Source organism: Polyodon spathula, chromosome 29 (genome assembly GCF_017654505.1).
Source record: "Polyodon spathula isolate WHYD16114869_AA chromosome 29, ASM1765450v1, whole genome shotgun sequence".
Taxonomy (NCBI): domain Eukaryota; kingdom Metazoa; phylum Chordata; class Actinopteri; order Acipenseriformes; family Polyodontidae; genus Polyodon; species Polyodon spathula.
Window position 1 is genome coordinate 5,011,268 of NC_054562.1, and position 18,184 is coordinate 5,029,451.

The 18,184-nt window shown below is 42.8% G+C and overlaps 1 protein-coding gene across 2 annotated transcripts; it reads right to left on the reverse strand.

Annotated features, from left to right (window-relative positions):
- Positions 1-290: 290 nt before the first annotated feature.
- Positions 291-5,669, reverse strand: LOC121302088 (low molecular weight neuronal intermediate filament-like). Of its 2 annotated transcripts, XM_041231909.1 has the most exons (5): positions 5,588-5,669; positions 4,791-5,554; positions 2,915-3,232; positions 2,293-2,417; positions 291-1,126 (listed from the first exon to the last, which is right to left on the reverse strand). In XM_041231909.1, exons 2-5 carry the CDS (start codon positions 5,544-5,546, stop codon positions 847-849), a joined length of 1,479 nt encoding a protein of 492 aa, XP_041087843.1. In that variant the 5' UTR covers positions 5,547-5,554; positions 5,588-5,669; the 3' UTR covers positions 291-846. The 2 variants fall into 2 exon arrangements, with proteins under 2 accessions (XP_041087843.1, XP_041087842.1); XM_041231908.1 differs by having other exon boundaries at positions 292-1,126; positions 4,791-5,648.
- Positions 5,670-18,184: the final 12,515 nt, after the last annotated feature.

An 18,184-nucleotide genomic window follows, 5' to 3' on the forward strand; every position in this document is an offset into this window, starting at 1 on the left:
CAAGGCTTTGAAAACTCTTAGCTCTCTTTAAAAAGCACGACAGTATTCCGGTGCAAACGAATATTAGTTCCCACCAGGGAATATTCCTGAATATTGGTTCCTAGAGAAAGTCTGTTCACTTTCTTAACCTAAATACTAAACAACATATCCAGTAAAATAAAGAAAGAAAGAAAGAAAGAAAGAAAGAAAGAAAGAAAGAAAGAAAGAAAGAAAAATGATTTAACGAAAATGGACCCACCAGGCGAGGTTCGGAAAGAAGAATAAAAGAACCTTGTTGAGAAAGAAAGAAAGAAAGAAAGAAAGAAAGAAATGCATTACTAAATAAATAAATAAATAAACACCTTTTAAATGAATCAGCAAATGTGAAAGAAGTTATAATGGAACTCAAGCAAAGATTTCCATACCCTCCCTTTCCTCTGGTGTAACTGCGGATGAGTGAGTGTCAGTTACAGAGCCCATCAAACTAGCTTCATACTTGTGATATGATTGTGATTTACAGTGCTTCACTGACAGAGGTGTAATTATTCATTGCGTGCCACAGAAATGAGGGGATTGACAGTCAGGGGAGGGTCGCTGGTGTCGATCGTGCTGACTCACCGTTCAGGGTGAATTGAGAAACAGCTGCTCGGGTTTGTGGTGATCGCTGCTTTTCTTAACTGTGGAGAACAGCGACCCACACAAACCCAGGCATCTGTTTCTTAATTCACTCTGAATGGGGAAATCAGTCCGATCGACACCAGAGACCCTCACCTGTGGAGAGCTCCGAATAATCGGTTTATGCAGCCCTATTGGATTTTGTTAGTGGGATGGAGGGGAAGGGGCGTGGTTCTGGTGGTTGCTCTTCGGTCAATTCTTGCTGGTTTTGTCAGCGGGGGCAGTTGGTTTCTCCTCCTCTTCCCCCTGTCCCTCCTCCTCCTCCACCTCCTCTTCCTCCTCCTCCTCTTCCTCAGGCTCCTCCTGTTTGGCCATGCTTTGGCGGTAGGCGGCGCTGGTGCTGCTGGAGTAAGACCTCACGCCAGCGAAGGGGGAGGCTGACGTGTAGCTGGAATAGCCCGACTGCAGCAGGCTGCCTCCTCCTCCCCCTCCCACTGTGCTCAGACGAGTCTCCTCGCCTTCCAGCAGCTTCCTGGAAAAGGGGAATGGAGACAGAGAAGGGAATGTTACCCAGCGCTCTTCAAACATTGCTAGTGCTGTGTGCTGCCATTACAGATTCTGTCCTCTGTCTGCGAGACGAGTTTAAAAGCGTGGTTGCAGACAGGTCAGGCTCTTTTGTAAAGCGGTTAAGACACTTGCTTGCGGTGCTCGCCGGTCCGCGCCCCACCTCTGCCCTGTTGCATTAGTATCAAGCAAGAGCACAAAATTCGAGTATAAGGGATTGTGGACTTGCAGTGGCATTCTCGTTCCCAGCTCTGCAGTTCAAAAGGTAAAAAAAAAAATGTAAAATGCTGTAAAGACGTTGTTTTCGCTGTCCAAGCTTAGTCAACCGGCCCCACTGAACTGCACTCAACTGCAGTTTCCAAGCCTTGAAAACAATGTTATTAGGAGCAATCTATAGATTTAGAAGGGCGTTCCTGGATGTGTGCCTGATCCTGAAGCAGAACTTGCTGTACCCAATTCTTAAAGCACATAAACGGCAATATTATTATTTTCTGCTGTTTTCAATATTGCATGCATGAAAGGGTTAGGGATAGGGATAGAGATATGGATAGGGTTAGGGATATGGATAGGGTTAGGGTTAGGGATATGGATAGGGATAAGGTTAGGGTTAGGGATATGGATATCGATAGGGTTAGGGTTAGGGTTAGGGATATGGATAGGGTTAGGGATATGGATATGGATATGGATATGGATATGGATATGGATATGGATATGGATAGGGTTAGGGATATGGATATGGATAGGGTTAGGGTTAAGGATATGGATATGAATAGGGTTAGGGATATGGATAGGGTTAGGGATATAGATAGGGTTAGGGTTAGGGATATGGATATGGATATGGATATGGATATGGATAGGGTTAGGGTTAGGGATAGGGATAGGGATAGGGTTAGTGTTAGGGTTACGGTTAGGGATATGGATATGGATATGGATAGGGTTAGGGTTAGGGTTAGGGATATGGATAGGGTTAGGGTTAGGGATATGCATAGGGTTGGGGCTTAAGGATAGGGTTAGAGTTGGGATTAGGGATATTGTTAAGGTTAGGGATATGGATAAGGTTGGGGTTAAGATTAGGGTTAGAGTTGGGGTTAGGATTGGGGTTAGAGTTGGGGTTAGGATTAGGGTTAGTGTTACCTGTAGGCTGCTATTTCAATGTCCAGAGCCATCTTAACGTTAAGCAGGTCCTGATATTCTCGCAGGTGACGGGACATCTCCCCCTTCGTTGTCCTCAAAGCATTTTCAAGCTGCTGAGCGGTTTCCTGCAAAATGCAAAACATGAGGTTGAGTCTAGTTCCCATAAGTGGAAATAAATTTGTCACGGTTTGTTTTTAGTATGCTTTACCACACCTTTCTGTGCTTTCCTGTGCTTTTCCACAGCTCTCTGTGCTTTACAATGCTTGCCTATGCTTTACCAGACCTCTCTGTGCTTTGCAATGATTCACTATGCTTTACCATACCTCCCTGTGCTTTACAATGCTTCCCTATGCTTTACCAGACCTCTCTGTGCTTTGCAATGATTCCCTATGCTTTACCATACCTCCCTGTGCTTTATGATACTTCCCTATGCTTTACCATACCTCTCTGTGCTTTACAATGCTTGCCTATGCTTTACCGTACCTCTCTGTGCTTTACAATGCTTGCCTATGCTTTACCGTACCTCTCTGTGCTTTACAATGCTTGCCTATGCTTCACTGTGCTTTATTGCACTTTACTGCTGTGCTTTTACTATGGGGAAGACTTTTCCCAAGGGTTGCACCTGCAGTTCGTTGATCTCGTTGCCGTGGCGATCCTCCATCTCGCGCAGCTGGCGTTCCAGAGCTTCGTTGTGGCTGCGCAGCGACTCGATCTCCAGGGTCCGGGTCTGGAGCTGACGCCGGTACTCGCTTAGCTCCTCCTTGGACTGCCGGAGCGCGTCATTGTTACGCATAGCCGCCTCTGTCACGTTGGCGGTCTTGGACTTGTACCACTCCTCCGCCGACTGCTGGTTCCTGGCGGAGAGGTTCTCGTACTGGGCACGGATCTCCTTCAGAGCCAGAGTCAGGTCTGGCTTGCTCACGTCCATCTCGACTGACACCTGGGTGCAGAGAGCGAGCGAACATTCAGTGCATTGGTGGGAACAAAACTCCTATTGCATAACAGTGCCACCCAGTCAAGGTTTTACCAGCAGGAAGTAACAAGCTCAGGGTGTCTTATTATTAAACTCCTAGTGAAACCAGGAATGGGTCAGACTGCTTTGCAAAATAAACAGTTTGATACCTGATCAAGTAACCTAAGATACTATTGCTTGATCCGAGCTTTATAAAAGTCAAGCGATATCATCTGCCAATGGGATCAAGACAATATCATCATGGAAAGTATTTGCTTTGTTTTTCATGTTGTTGTTTTTTTTTATGGTGGTTTGCACGGGGGGGGGGGGGGGGGGGGGGGGGGGGGGCAAGGGTCAAGCCCATGGTGGTTTTCCTAAAGGATTACATCGGAGCATCGGGAAATCTTGATCATATGAAGCAGAAAGAGATGAGGCGACTTCAGGAACAAATTCTATATTAAATGCGTGGTCTCATAGGCTGCAGGTCATCCGCATATTATAATGAAAACCCAGCGCCAATTGCACACCAAGATTATCTGTGTTGTGTATATAAATCAAAGGGGGAGGAGTACCACTTAATATGATTTATAGCAGATATGCAAAACAAAATTCCAATTGATAATATATATATATATATATATATATATATATATATATATAATATATATATATATATATATATATATATATATTTCTTTTGGGTTGAATTTGTGATTTGTATCTCGGTGAGACGTGTTTGATACACTGTGGGGAAAACCCTTGCGAGTGCTCGAGGAGGATTCATTAAAAAAAAAAAAGGGGGGGACGGGGGGGGGGGGGGACTTCTTCCACGCGCCCGTCCCTCCCAAGACACGCGCTGCCTGCCGCACCCAGTACAAAGCGCGCGCGCACGAATCCCAAATCTGATTTCTATTATATTAACCCTTTCAGGACATGACATGGTCCGGTTCAATCAGCAATCACTTATAATAAAGTTATATTTAAAAAAATAATAGCTAGACAATGGATGTGCCCTAATAAACAAACTATATTACTTTCTTAAAATCTCTATTAATTTTAATAACTCGTGAAATAATACACCGCGGTATTTTTGGAGCGTGTATGAAGAGCGTGGAATGGTTTTCTGGACGGAGCAGAATTTCAAAGAAGAAGTTACTGCGGCTGCAATACCACACTATTAGTATTGCATTACGCGATCGGGTTTTGTAAGGGTCCGCAATGCAACTTGCACGCACGTCTATATTATTCCCACATGCATTATTTCATACTTTACAAATTAATGCACTGTAGTCATACGATTATTTTAGTATTATTAATTTATTTGGCAGACGCCTTTATCCATTAAAGATACACACACACACACACACACACACACACACACACACACACACACACACACTGTATTACTTCTGTGTCTATTAGATGTATACATATCTTTATCCAAGGCGACTGGTGTTCCAGGGCAGTACATGGTTACAATGCAAGCTTCATATTTAAACACAGTGTAGTTTACAATCAGTGCAAATAATCAAATTATGTTCTCTACCTGGGACGCCTGGACAGCGCTCTGCAGCTCCACGACCTCCTCCTCGTGCACTTTCCTGAGGAAAGCGATCTCGTCCAGCAGAGACTCCACTTTCTTCTCGAGCTCCAGTCGGGTGAGGGTGGCGTCGTCCACGTCCTTGCGGTACCCTTTGAGGGTCGCCTCGGCCTCCTCTCTCATCCTCACCTCCTCGTCCAGCTTCTCCTTCAGCTTCTCCAGCCCGTCGCTCATCTGCACGCAGTCCAGCTGCATCTGGCTCTTCTCGTGGTCCAGCTCTTCCACCCGGGACCGGAGCTCGCGGATCTCCTGTTCGTAGAGCTCGTGGAGCCGGGACGGTTCGGAGTGGCGTTGTCTCAGCAGCGTCACCTCGGCCTCCAGGACCTTGTTCTGCTGCTCCAGCATGTGGACCTTATCGATGAAGGTAACGAAGCGGTCGTTCAGCCCTTGCAGCTGTTCCTTCTCGTTGGTCCTGATGATTTTGAGCTCGTTGGTGACGGCTGTGGACTGGGAGAGGTCGAAATGATCGGCGCTGCTCAGCCCAGCGGAGTAGGAGGTAGGGCGGCCTGCACCGACTTTTCGGTAAGCGGAGGAAGAGACGACGGAAGAAGAGCCGTAACTGCGGTGTTGCAGAGCCGGGCCAGGGCGGTAACCGGCAGATCGGACCGGGCTGCTGCTCGAAGACATTCTGGAAGAGACCCGCGGAGGCTCTCCAAATATTTTCCGATAGGAGCTGGAGTAGAGATCGGTGGAGTAACTCATGTTTGTAGAGTTTTTTATTTTAGTTTTTGCTGTTTGCTCAGTCTGGGAGTAAGTGGGTGAGTGCGTGAGAGAGCGAGTGGATAATGCGGTCCTTCTGCGCCGCGGCTTTACTTTTTATACGCAAGGGTAAGAAACAGCTCTTGATATGAACACGCCCATTTATTCTACTGGGGGGGGGGGGGGGGGGGGGGGGGGGGGAGCTGCAAACAGCGGAAAAAAATCCAATTGATTTCCAATGAGACGAAGAGAGAAAGACAGAGGGAGAGGGAGATGAGGGGGAGACAGAAAGAGAGGGATGAGAGATGCACTTTTTTTCTGCACCGCAGTTGTCGCTTTTCTCATTACAAAGTAATCACAGTTGCATTTCATTGCATTTCACTTCAACACACACGACACTAGAAATAAGACGATATCGGCGTAAACTTTTACAATTAGACATTGTATTATAGACTGTGTCGCGCCACCGCTGAGAGCATGTGTTATAAAACACCTCTATATCTGGAAATATGAATGTTAATCAATAATGTGTTTATTATATCAGAAAATAATCAAACATGCTCACAGTGTCACACGTGTATTAAATACAGACGTTTAGATATTATTATTATTATTATTTATTATTATTATTATTATTATGCAGTTGAAACAATTTACTGACAACAAAAGAAACGTATTTGCTTTTTAAAACGATAGCACAAAACGATAGACGTTTTAGCCTGCCGGCAGAAAAAATAAAAACCAATCGAAAAAAAAAAAAATGAATAGCCTTTTCCCGAAAGTCTAGCAGCGGTGTGCTGCCACAGTGACACGGTATTTGCAGGCGGGGGGGGGGGGGGGGGGGGGGGGGGCCGGGGGGGGGGGGTCATTACTGCAGAGTAATCGTGTTACACAAGCATCCCGTCTCTTCAGCAAACGAAGATTTTATTATATTGGATTTGCACCTGCCTGCTTTGTAAGCAGCGGAGAACACGCCCTGAAGTTCTGCAGTTTTTACGCGTGAAACGGAATCGAGCATCGATCGCTCCGCTGCATCTTGGTGAATAAATTAAACACGGATTTTACAACGGGGGGTGGGACTGAAGGTGATTGGTGCGTCTTTGACAGGGCCGGTGAACAGTGCCATTTATCATATAGCCTGCGGCGACACCAACAGCTGCTGCTGCTGCAGTCACTTCCAACAGGACCTCGTTTGTTTTACGTCTACATGGTTTAAACGCGGTGATCCGTATAGATTACCGTGAAGGAAAACCGTGTGCGGCGGTCCTGGTTCTCCGGATCGATCGAAGGTTGATCCAGGTGATTCTGATGTACGGACGAACGAAGCAAGCCGAGGGGAGAAACAGGCGCACCGCACGGTCTCAGCGGCGTGGCCGGCGGAGGACGCGCCCGGTCGGCAGACGGAACTTCACGATCAGCGCTGTCCAAGGTGCTGAACACTCGCGAGCAAGCGAGAGCGACGGAGAGATGCGCCTCATAGGGAAATGTGATACATGGACAGACAGACTCTGGCCCGCTTGTTATACCCAAGCAAAAGTGCACCTCAATCGGAGAGCGCACTTTTAGCTTCATGGTCCCGACTCTCTGAAACTCTCTCCCAGCTGTAGTGCGTGTGGCTCCCACAGTCGCTCGCTTCAAATCAACCCTCAAGACCCACTTGTTCTCTATTGCTTTCAATGCTCTAAAGCCTGCTATCTGTTATTAGCTGTTGTCTGCATTGTTATTTCACGTTTTTCACCTCATCATATTCGTATGATTCTGTATGACACACACATCCACAGTGTTTAGAATTCACATCCTAGCCTTGCATTGATGAAATATGCCTGTATTTAATGCATTGATCCTCACTATCTTGTAATTTCATGTAATTTAATTGATCTGTTTAATCCTCTCTCTGTCTCATATATATATATATATATATATATATATATATATATATATATATATATATATATATATATATATATATATATATATATACAAGGAACAACACCTCCTTTCCTGAATTGAAGTGACCGCATAACACCCACCGCCTCCCAGCGCCGGTCCTCTAAGAGTGAGTAACATTATATAACTGTACCGTCTCTCACAGTAGCACAATTCAAAGGGAGCAGAGAGTCGCTAGCATCCCAGAGCCGTGCGCGCTGCCCCTCCCACGCACTGACCACACCCACACCCATTGCCTGTGCTGCAATTTCAGGCGCTGCTACTGATGCTGCAGGCTGGCTGTCCTTGCAGCTTCATCAATGACATCACAAGCTTCGGGGTTTACACGCAGTGCTCTGAAATGGCAGAGGCTGTCCCGTTTAAATCTACAGGTGTTCCAAACGTGACGTGTGGAATTACAGAACTCCCTCGGTTTCACAGCGACCGTATTAACTCCTAATATCCCGTACTGCAGCTACTAGTTGTGTGTGTGTGTGTGTGTGTGTGTGTGTGTGTGTGTGTGTGTGTGTGTGTGTGTGTGTGTTTATACTTTATAACATTTCCAATCTCTAGTTTTTTCTCTTGAAAAGAACTAAATTTATAGCTCCGTGTTAAAAATTTGAGTTATTTTAATTGTCCCCTTATATATATATATCTATATATATATATATAATATATATATACACACACACACACACACACACACACACACACGTACACGTATATTTATATATTGTAATGACTTTTGTATTAACTGTTTTAAAAACTGCTTTTATTTTTAAATGCTGTTTAAGGAGTTTTTTTTTTTTTTTTCTATGTATCTGATGTAATTGCGGGTGTACCTTGTGCTACATACAGCGCTTTCAGATGCTCGACAGGAAAAGCGCTTTATATAAAAATAAAATGGACAGAATTGATAGATTTGTTCCATGCTGGTGACGTGCTGGTTCTGATATACTCAAACGCGCACTGAAGTCGTTTTGTCTGCGAGTTCAGGAGCTAGCAGCCTGCCATAGACACATGCAAGGTAGGCCGGATCAAGCAAAGGGTCTTTATATTAGTGAACACCAGCGCCATCTAGTGCACAGCCAGAGCATTGCCAGCAAAACAAAACGCGGCAGACCACTAAATGGCGCTCTTCTATAAAGAAAAAGCACATTTGGTAAAAAGCACATTTGCGTCATTATTAATAAACCGCTCGGGGTGACTGCATACAAAGGAACGAGACAGAACAAAACACATACAGAAATATTGGCTTAAAATTCAATCTGAAGCAGTTTTTTTTTTTTTTTTTTTCGTAATCGGAGTAGTGGTTTAAGTTTTTTAAGTTTCTTTGTTGACCTGTTTCATTTTAAACTGCGTGTGTTTGTGGTTTACTGTTTCTTTCCTCAAGATGACGCTGCTCGATGTTAGGGCTTTTTTACAAGCCAAAAGGGTCGGACCAGCTCTCGGCCGCACGGGTAACAGGAGTAGAGAGCGCCCCAAGCGGCGTTTGAAAGCATAGGAATACTTCAACTTTTTTTGAAAAGCATAACGCCATTTTCCCACACGGGGGTGCTAAAGTCAAGCAAGAAGTAAAATAGTTTGCATGATACAAACTCGACTGCAGCTGATACTGAATACAGCTGCTGGGCTGTGTGATTTTTTTATTATTATGGCTATACCCGCATTAACCACTAGGCGGCAGCAAGTAGACACTTTGCTCTGTGTGTGGCTGACAGCTTTCAATTCAGTTTAGTTTCATTTTATTAGACTTGGTGAGCTAAGGCCTGACATGAGTTTCAATAGCCTTTTTATTACATTGTAAAAAAAAAAAAATGAAATAAAATAAAAAAGCCTGTATCAGCAAAGCCCAATAGCACCACATTTGGCATCAATAAATAACATTATATACAATATTTACATCCCTTTCTCAGAGCAGAGGGTGGCTGTTCGGAGAGTATAACAACCCCCCCCCCCCCTCTCTTTCTCTGCTTCATCAGCACAGAGCAGAGGGAGGCTGTTCAGAGAGTATAAGAGCCTCCCTTTCTCTTTCTCTGCTCCACCAGCACAGAGAAGAGGGAGGCTGTTTGGAGAATATAAGGGCCTCCCTTTCTCTTTCTCTTTCTCTCTCTCTTGACTACAGAGCAAGCTGACCTTGGAGGTGAGGCGAGTGCGTGTGTGCATGTGTGTGTTTGTGCGTGCGTGGATATGTACTCGTTCCTCCTGACTGGCACACGCCCTAAACAAAGTGTGCGTGTCTCACGAAAGTGTAACCCGAGCCTGTCGGTGTGTCACGGAGAGAGTCTGCTGATCAACGCTACAGAGACACCTGATAAGAATATGAAGTATCACTGTTACCCTTAACCCTTTCATACACCGCGACCTCATATGAAGACGCATACAAAAAAAAACAAAAAAAAAAAAAAACACAGCTCTCTTCTACTTACTTTATATATATATATATATAAAATAAAACAGCCTCTGTTTAGACATCAACCATTTTGAGTAAAAGGCAAGTCACTTGTTTGCAGAGACTGGTGGGTCGCATATTCAGGATGACTCAATTAATAGTAATCTTTATTTTTTATATAGCGCCTTTCATAGTGGACCACCATCACAAAGCGCTTTACAAGATACGAGACTAGGGTGTGTGAACCATGCATCAGCTGCAGAGTCACTTACAACAACGCCTCACCCCAAAGACGGAGCACAAGGAGGTTCAGTGACTCGCTCAGGGTCCCACACAGCGAGTCAGTGGCTGAGCCAGGATTTGAACCTCCTGGTTACAAGCCTGTTTCTTTAACCACTGGACCACACAGCCTCTTATCTATTGGGAAAGTCTATCGGAAAATAGAATGATAGTACAGTAGTATTTCAAGTTACATTTAGAAATGCCACGTTTTTCAATTTGTTTGTTAGTTTTTCTTTACGTATACGGGGAAACCACAAAGCAGTGTGCAATTCCTTCCTCACATTATTCAACAGGTTTCATTCGACTTTATGAAGCAAAACGAGTTCTCTTTACAGGCTGATGCAATGCTTTAGCCCAGAGCTGTGTGTGTTTCCTACAGTAACAGAAACTGTGTAGTATCGTCGGGTCCAGCCAAGACTCATAATTATAATATGTACCGATAACAATGACGCTGATAATAATAATAATAGTCATAGTAATTATAGCTATAATGATGCAGGTAAGTCTGACTCACAGCTCGGCTCTACTGTTTTCCAGGTAGAGTGGGCGGGGTTAGACTCTCCCTGTCATTACTGCCAGCCTGTGGTTTTAGATGTTAAGATTTCCTGGCGACGCTGTCGTTCTGAGCACAGGTAGTTAATTCACAGGAACCTGTTGTAAGAGAAGCCAGCAAGTGCATCGGGAATCTATGCAATTAAACTCGCATCAAGTCTGCATTTCATGAACTGTGTTTAAGCTGATTGAGAGAGGGTTAGAAGCATACATTTTCCAAAGCAACTTGTAATCTGAAGAAAGCATTTATTAACGCCCTTTTAAAAATACATTTAATAAATACATTCTCGAAACTGGTCCCGTGTTTCATTCCTGAGACTGAAAACATTCTTTAAATAACTTGACATGACTGTAAATAGCAGTGAGGAGGAGGTGTGGCCTAAGGTTATTGACAGGACTCCTGCAGCTCAGAGAGGGGGTTAATGTTGTTTTACAGGTTATGCACCTTCACTGCTACACCCAGGAGTGAATACCATTGATGATGGACGACTTGGAGACAATCTTGTGATTCATTCCCCTTCTGCCTCACTTGTTTATTTCTGTGCCTTTCGCAAAAGCATATTTCCAAACACAGATGCCTTGTGGTTCTAGATACTGATCCTGCTGCAAGGTAAACTCTCCGACCTGCTACAGTGACAAGATCAGCTCGCTGTTGATTTGAAATGTCACAGCCGCTTCCCAGCTGCACAGATTCACTCTCTGTATGGTTTCTGCTTTCATTCGTCACATCCTGGCGACTTTTTTAAAAAGTTGAAAAGCCTCAATGGAGCTCTCATAATCTCCAAGTACAGCTGGCACAGCAGCATGTAACCATTGACCTGTCCCCCCCTTGCAACACTCCAGTGGACATAAAAATCGCCACAATTCTTACTTGAACAGTGGCTTGAAACCTGGTTCCAGGAGTCAACTTTGCCTGGTGTGCTGTGCAGTGACCTGAAACCCGGTCTCCTGAAACCAAGTTCCAAGCCACAAAGTGGCTTCATGTACCCTCAGCTGTAAAAGGAGTGTAGAGTATTGCAGGGGGGAGCAGATTAACAGTTACACTCTGGTGTACCAGCTGTAACTAGGGAGTGTCCGGGTGTGCTTTAAACTTCTGAGTTGAGATTTGCTACTTAATGTGCAAGAAAATCTCGAGTCGATAGAATTTTGACAGGAGGGTTGGTTCGCTTTGTTACAATCCCAGGAGATGTTCCTCTGTAGAAAATCTAACCGATTTCGAGATTTATACGATGGTGCTTTCTACGTAAGGAAGCACATTTATTTTTAGAAGATTCTTGATGCATGTTTTAGGCGAGAGACACGTTGCTGTGTATATGGAAAAGCCTGTGCTGTTTAGCTGTTGTATAAAATAAAATGCATTTCATTATTAATAACCTGTTGCTTCTGTTTTGATTTTTGTATTTATTTAGAATGTCCAGTTATTTGAAGGCTCAGCGGGCATCCTCTGATCCCACGAGCGAGCCAGCTTCCTCTTCCGGATTCCAGCGAGCTACCGCCCCCTGGAGGACAAAGGCCAGCCCTGCAGGTGTCCGCTCTGAGCTCGTTGGGCGCCTGGCTGGTCGGGTCTGCTGTAGCTCGGTGAGGAGAAACAGTCCCTTCTGGATTTGCCTCCCTAACCCGGGGGAGCGACCTCTGGAATCTCCAGTAAAGACCGACAACTTCGCACAGCCAGGACCCGAACCTGTGCTCCCCTGGCTTTACCAGGAGACCCCCTCAGGGACATTTTTTGTTTCAATTTTTGCCATACTGTAGTGTTGTCATTCATACAAACAGGGCATCGTGGACAATATCATATAGTCTGTCGATTTGGCTCAAAGGCAGGTCTGTCTGTCTGTCTTAAGATTCAGCTGAAACCTGTCCCGCCCCAACTTAGCTTTTCTTCCTTTCAAATTTAATTTATTTCGCTTGGTTCATTTATTTACCTGATGGTTTGTTTGTTTATTTGTTTGTTTGTAACGGCAATTTGGAATAAAGCGCTGTGAGAATCCAGACTGGGATGTGTTTCTGCAACTTGCAGTTTGTGTTTGAATGTGGTTTGTCGTATCTGAAAAGCAGGTGGATTCATGTGACTCGGTTCTTTTATTAATCCATTGGACATGCAGACGCTAAACACCAAGCAGAAGGTGCAAACTACTCCGGGGTGGGAATTAAACCTGATCTCTGATTTTGGGTTCGGGCAGCTGGATTTCTGGGGCTTATCCTTGTCATCAATTCCAGTCTGCTAAGAATTGGGAAACTGTCCTGTTTTCAACGGTTCGATTCCTATTTTTTAAATTTGTTTTTGAACTTCTGTGTGCGTGTGCTCGCATGCAGGTGTGTTTGTTTGTGTGTAAACCGTTTCTATGGTTACACAATAATCCCTTTGATGACACAACGCTTGTCTGCCTTGTCACTGGAGCCAGCTCTGTTGCAATGATAATTCTAGGACTTACCAAGGTGGGATGTGCTGTGACTCTCTCATAAAGCATTGACGCTGCCCGAGAATACTTGCGGTTTGCGCGCACAGCTTCAAGTAACCACACGCCTACAGTCTTAAATGTGTTTAATATCTGTCCCTGTTACTGTCTCCCTGCACTTAGTATCACCACATAGAAATGTCCAGCTTATAATGGGAGTCAATGAGTGGAAAGAGCCTTAACTAATTAAGCACCAAATTAATAATAAAATAACAGATAGGGGCTCCCGAGTGGTGCCCTATAGCCTGGAAGTCGCCGGTTCGAGTCCAGGCTATTTCATTACAGACCATAGACGAGAGTTCCCAGGGAGTGGCATCGAGCGCCGCAAGGGGGGGTTTAGGAAGTCCAGGGTGTCCTCGGCTCACCGCGTACCAGCGACCCCTGCAGTCTGGCCAGGCGTCTGCGGGCCTCCTGCCCAGAGGTGGCTGCACGGTGAGTCTGCAGTGTGGAAAGAAGCTTCGGAGGACAGCGTGTGTTCGACTTCGTCGCTCCCGAGCCAGGGCGGGGGTAGGAGTCAAGCTTAAATAATAATTGGATATTCTAAATTGGGGAAAAAAAAATTACAATTACACCTGAGCCTGTAATTAACTATACAAACTGAGGCTAATCAAGCGCCTCTCAAAACCTGGAGTGGGTGAAGCTGCTACGCAATAGGAGTTTTATATACACTCCTGTATTTGGACAGATAGACAGGACCAGGGCAGGAGATCCCTGCTGTAGAATAGCGTTTTCAAGGCAGATTAAAGCACAGAGAAGTGTGTTACTGCTAATGAATCAGAACACACAGCTAAGCTTATATACCAGTATAAGACAGCTCACCCTTATAAGAGTTTACCATGGGATATTTCCACAGTACTTTTGCAGTTTCTCCTATCTATTAATTTATCATAGTTTAACCTGGCTGGCCATGTTTATTAATATGCTTTACCTATTCATTACCATGCTTCCCTATGCTTTCCCAGACCTAACTGTGCTTTACAATGCTTCCCTATGCTTTACCAGACCTATCTGTGCTTTACAATGCTTCCCCATGCTTTACTAGACCTCTCTGTGCTTTACAGTGCTTCCCTATGCTTTATCAGACCTCTCTGTGCTTTACAATGCTTCCCTATACTTTACCAGACCTCTCTGTGCTTTATAATGCTTTCCCTATGCTTTATTACACTTTGCTGTGGTTATACTGTGGGATTGTCTATAAGGGTAAGCTGCAAATTCACAAAGCAGGTTTAGTTAATTTTTGGGCGTAGTTAATAAAACATGTGTTTTTGGAAACGAACACGACAGGTGTGCCTATAGAATTAATTATTCATGCGAATCCTTTTCACGTCAAGGTTTGTTTTTCTTTTCTCTCGATGCAGTAGCAGGTGTAATCCTCGCGACGCGGTGAATGCTTTCTGCACATGGGCCTTTGTCACGATAATCTGCGGGCGCGGCCGCAGCCACGTCTTCTCCATTTAAACTTTATTTTCATTCATACCGTGACTGGTTTTATTTCACAACAGTCTAGAAGAATTTCACGCATTAAAAATAAAAAATTTAAAACCCAATTGAAACAGACCAAGGTGAGGAATGTGTATTGTGTATCCTGGCAGTTATGACCATGATACAACAGGCCCTGCAGTTCAGACTGCCGGATCCCTTTATTTAAGAGAAGGGCAGCTTGCAAAGATGGAATCGTCATTCAAACTAATACAATAAAAGAGAGGTAGGAACCATGAATCCTGTGTTGCCAGAAGAGAAGCAGCCACAATTCCAGCCTCACCTGCAGGCTGCGTGACCAGGCCAGAGAGAGATATATCAGATAGTGTCCTGAGCTGAGACAGGACCAGTAAAACTTGACAGAAACTCACCTTCCATCATACATGTGTGCAAATAAATATCTTTCTATGTGTCTGTTTCATTGAAATATTTTATGTATCTTTTTCATTTCTAATCATTTGGTAAGTTTTTAAAAACTATTATTTATGTTGTAATTGCTTTGGCAATACGTCTGCTGTAGCCATGTCAATAAAGCGTCTTTGAATTGAAAGAGAAAGACAGACAGACTGGAGACAGAGACAAAGACTCCAAGACAGAAAACAGACAGAGACAGAGAAAGGTTTAAAAGAAAAAGTAAAAGCAACTATGATGATAATGCATGAAGGGCTTTGCTCACAGGCAATGGAATGCTCTCCAAACAAGGGACTAGCCACCATGCTTCGGACACTTTAGAGCTTCTTAAAAGTTTCACCTAGCAAGGATTCTGATGGAACGTTTTAAATGGTAAACCAAGAACACACACACACACACACACAGGATTATTGATAATCAACAAAAAACAATGATGAAGGCATTAGCCCGTTGTTTAACCGAAAAGAGAAAACGGAAAGGTTAGTTTTCAGGTGGACGTCAAAATAAATAAGACATGTCTTATTTCTGTACATTGTAAATAGACCCCCCTCCCTCCTCCAATTCATGTTACAATCAGACCAAATGGAAGTGTAAGGTAAACAAGTTTATTGTTACTGGCAAATATAAATTACTGCTCCACATTTTCACAGAAAAAGTTTCCTATAATCCCCCCCCAACCCCATTCTCTTTAAGTCAGCTTTTCAACTGCCATCTATAAATTAGTGCACAAACAAAAAACACCCACTTCAATGAATAACATGTTCTTTTTAAAAGGTAGCTGCTGTTATTGACCAAGGGATGCTTCCCTACAAAAAAAAAAAAAAAAAAAAAAAAAAAAAAAAAACATAAATAACTAAAACGTTGTCCTGTTAGTTTCGAGTCTATAGGAAAAATGATTACTGAAAAAAAGGCTTGAAAGTGAAAATAAAACTACATATTCAAATTAAACATATCTTTTTTCCCTTCTTCCCTTAGGGGAATCAATTCGGTTAAAAAAAACAAAAAAACAACAAAAAAAAAAAAAAAAAACCACAGACCAGGAGGACCAAAACACAGTAAAACACAAACGGGGGTGGGGGGGGGGGGGGGGGGGTGGTCTTTGAAACGTTCATAACTGTTGTGCAGATTGACAATAGCACCAGAGTATCCGTACAGACAAAGTTGATAAAATTATAGAAAATAAAAACAAAATCAATATTGTACATGTGTCACAAGTCACCTTCCAAGTGTATCTCCTGATCTGAGGCTGCTTTTCAGGGCTGTGTGTCACTCCTTCAGCATGGACAGGGAAACCAGCTCCCAGGTTCACAACACCCTGTCAATTCATCTTTTTATTATTGTCAAATATATTATAGGCAGTAACCTTTCAACGTGCCCTTAACCCCAAACTCCAGCCTTTTTAAAAGTGCTGGGATTGTCGTGGTACCAGTGAAAACACCCAATTCAATAAACCTTTCAGTTACGAAAATGCATTTTGAAATAGGTTTACACCCACGAAGCTCAGCAAAAAATTTATTTGAATTGTATTTATTATTTTAAATCGATGATGGCAATCAAATACAGAATCTATAGTGGGCTAAAGGAAGGGAGACTCAAGTTGCAGGATAATCTCTGCTTCTAAATCTGGATTTTGTTTTTCACATACATGTTTTTTTTTGGAGTGTGAAAAACTTCCTGCATCAAGGAGATGAAAGACCGCACAGTTTTTTTTTTTTTTAAATGTATAAAATCCTCTTTCGTGGAGACTGCCTCTTCTGGTCTTTGAAGTTTGAAAAACAAAAGCATTGTAAATTTACTGTTTTCGTCATGCTCCTTTGGAAAACAATGCTTTTTTTTTTTTTAATATGAAAAAATAAAAAACAACTTCCCTTGTAAACATGCTGGATAACGTTGATAAAAGTTGATAAAGAAATTTCTCTTTTACAAACCTTTCTTTAATAAAAGTAAGTTTAGTGAATGAGGGGCTTTTAACAGATTGACTAATGCTTTTGGATTGGTAATGACATATTAGCACAATCATTATTATTACTATAAAACTAAAAATCTGGATCTTTAGAAGTCTACTGTTTTAACAGAAACCCCTGCCCTCCTCACCCAGTCCTCCTCCTCCTCTCTCTCTCTCTGAAGATTGATCTTAAAAGGTGAATATAGATTAGGATAAATGTTAAAAGAAACAAACAAAACTTAAAACCAAACCAAACCAAACCAATATATATATATATATATATATATATATATATATATATATATATATATATATATATATATATATATATATATATATATAATGCACACTTCAGAGTCAATTTTAAGGAATGAGACACAACTCTGAAGTGCAAATCTGTCGCGCACCGATCAAAGTGTGGAGAGACACAGCACGCCCATCCATTGTGATATTAGCACCTGCGTCGCTCAGTGGAAAAATGGGAATAAAGCAGTCCATGAATCTCTGGCGGGAGATTAGAGAGCGGCTATATTTAGCGTGAATTATTTTCATTCAACGTGGGTCGGAATTAGGTGTCGGAAACCGATGCCACCTGCATCTTTAAAAAAAGAAAAACAATAATAATAAACACTTTAAGGCTTATTACACCTTAAACAGTCAGCGCCCACCAATTACGTAGAGATCGACAAGGCAGGGTATTTAGAAATGCAGGACAATCGCGTTCAGTTAGGAAGCTGTTGATAACTGTTAAAAAAAAAAAAAAAAGGAACAAAAAATCAAAAAGGGCAAAGGTGGAAATAAATGTACTTCAGAAAGCCTAGCTGATGTTGAACGCGCATCTGATGAAGCACATGCCACATTTAAAAGACAGGCACAGCTATCCAATTAAAGTTAGTTTTCTTTGACAGTTCATATAGCACATGAGGTAATGCCCCATTAGAAAAATACTGACTTCTACACCCTGATATTTAATGCTATCTTTTGAAGATAAACAAACCTGACAAGAAGGGCTTTGTAAAGTGAATTCTCTCTACAGCGAAGTAAAAATGCTTAAAAACTACATACTGTGAATATATATATATAACTCTAAAACTCCAAAAAACAACAGCAGCATTTAACAAGCAATAAGTAACTATCTAAATATATACTTAAATAATTTTTTTGTATTTTCACAACATATACAAATACTTTAGACATA

Bases quoted from the DNA above. Each gene is read 5' to 3' on its own strand.
- LOC121302088 (XM_041231909.1), bottom strand. From the start codon at position 5,546: ATGAGTTACTCCACCGATCTCTACTCCAGCTCCTATCGGAAAATATTT. The intron at 3,233-4,790 runs GTAGAGAACATA...CTCTGCACCCAG, and splicing joins GCGCTGTCCAGGCGTCCCAG to GTGTCAGTCGAGATGGACGT. The intron at 1,127-2,292 runs GTAACACTAACC...CCCCTTTTCCAG, and splicing joins ATTGAAATAGCAGCCTACAG to GAAGCTGCTGGAAGGCGAGG.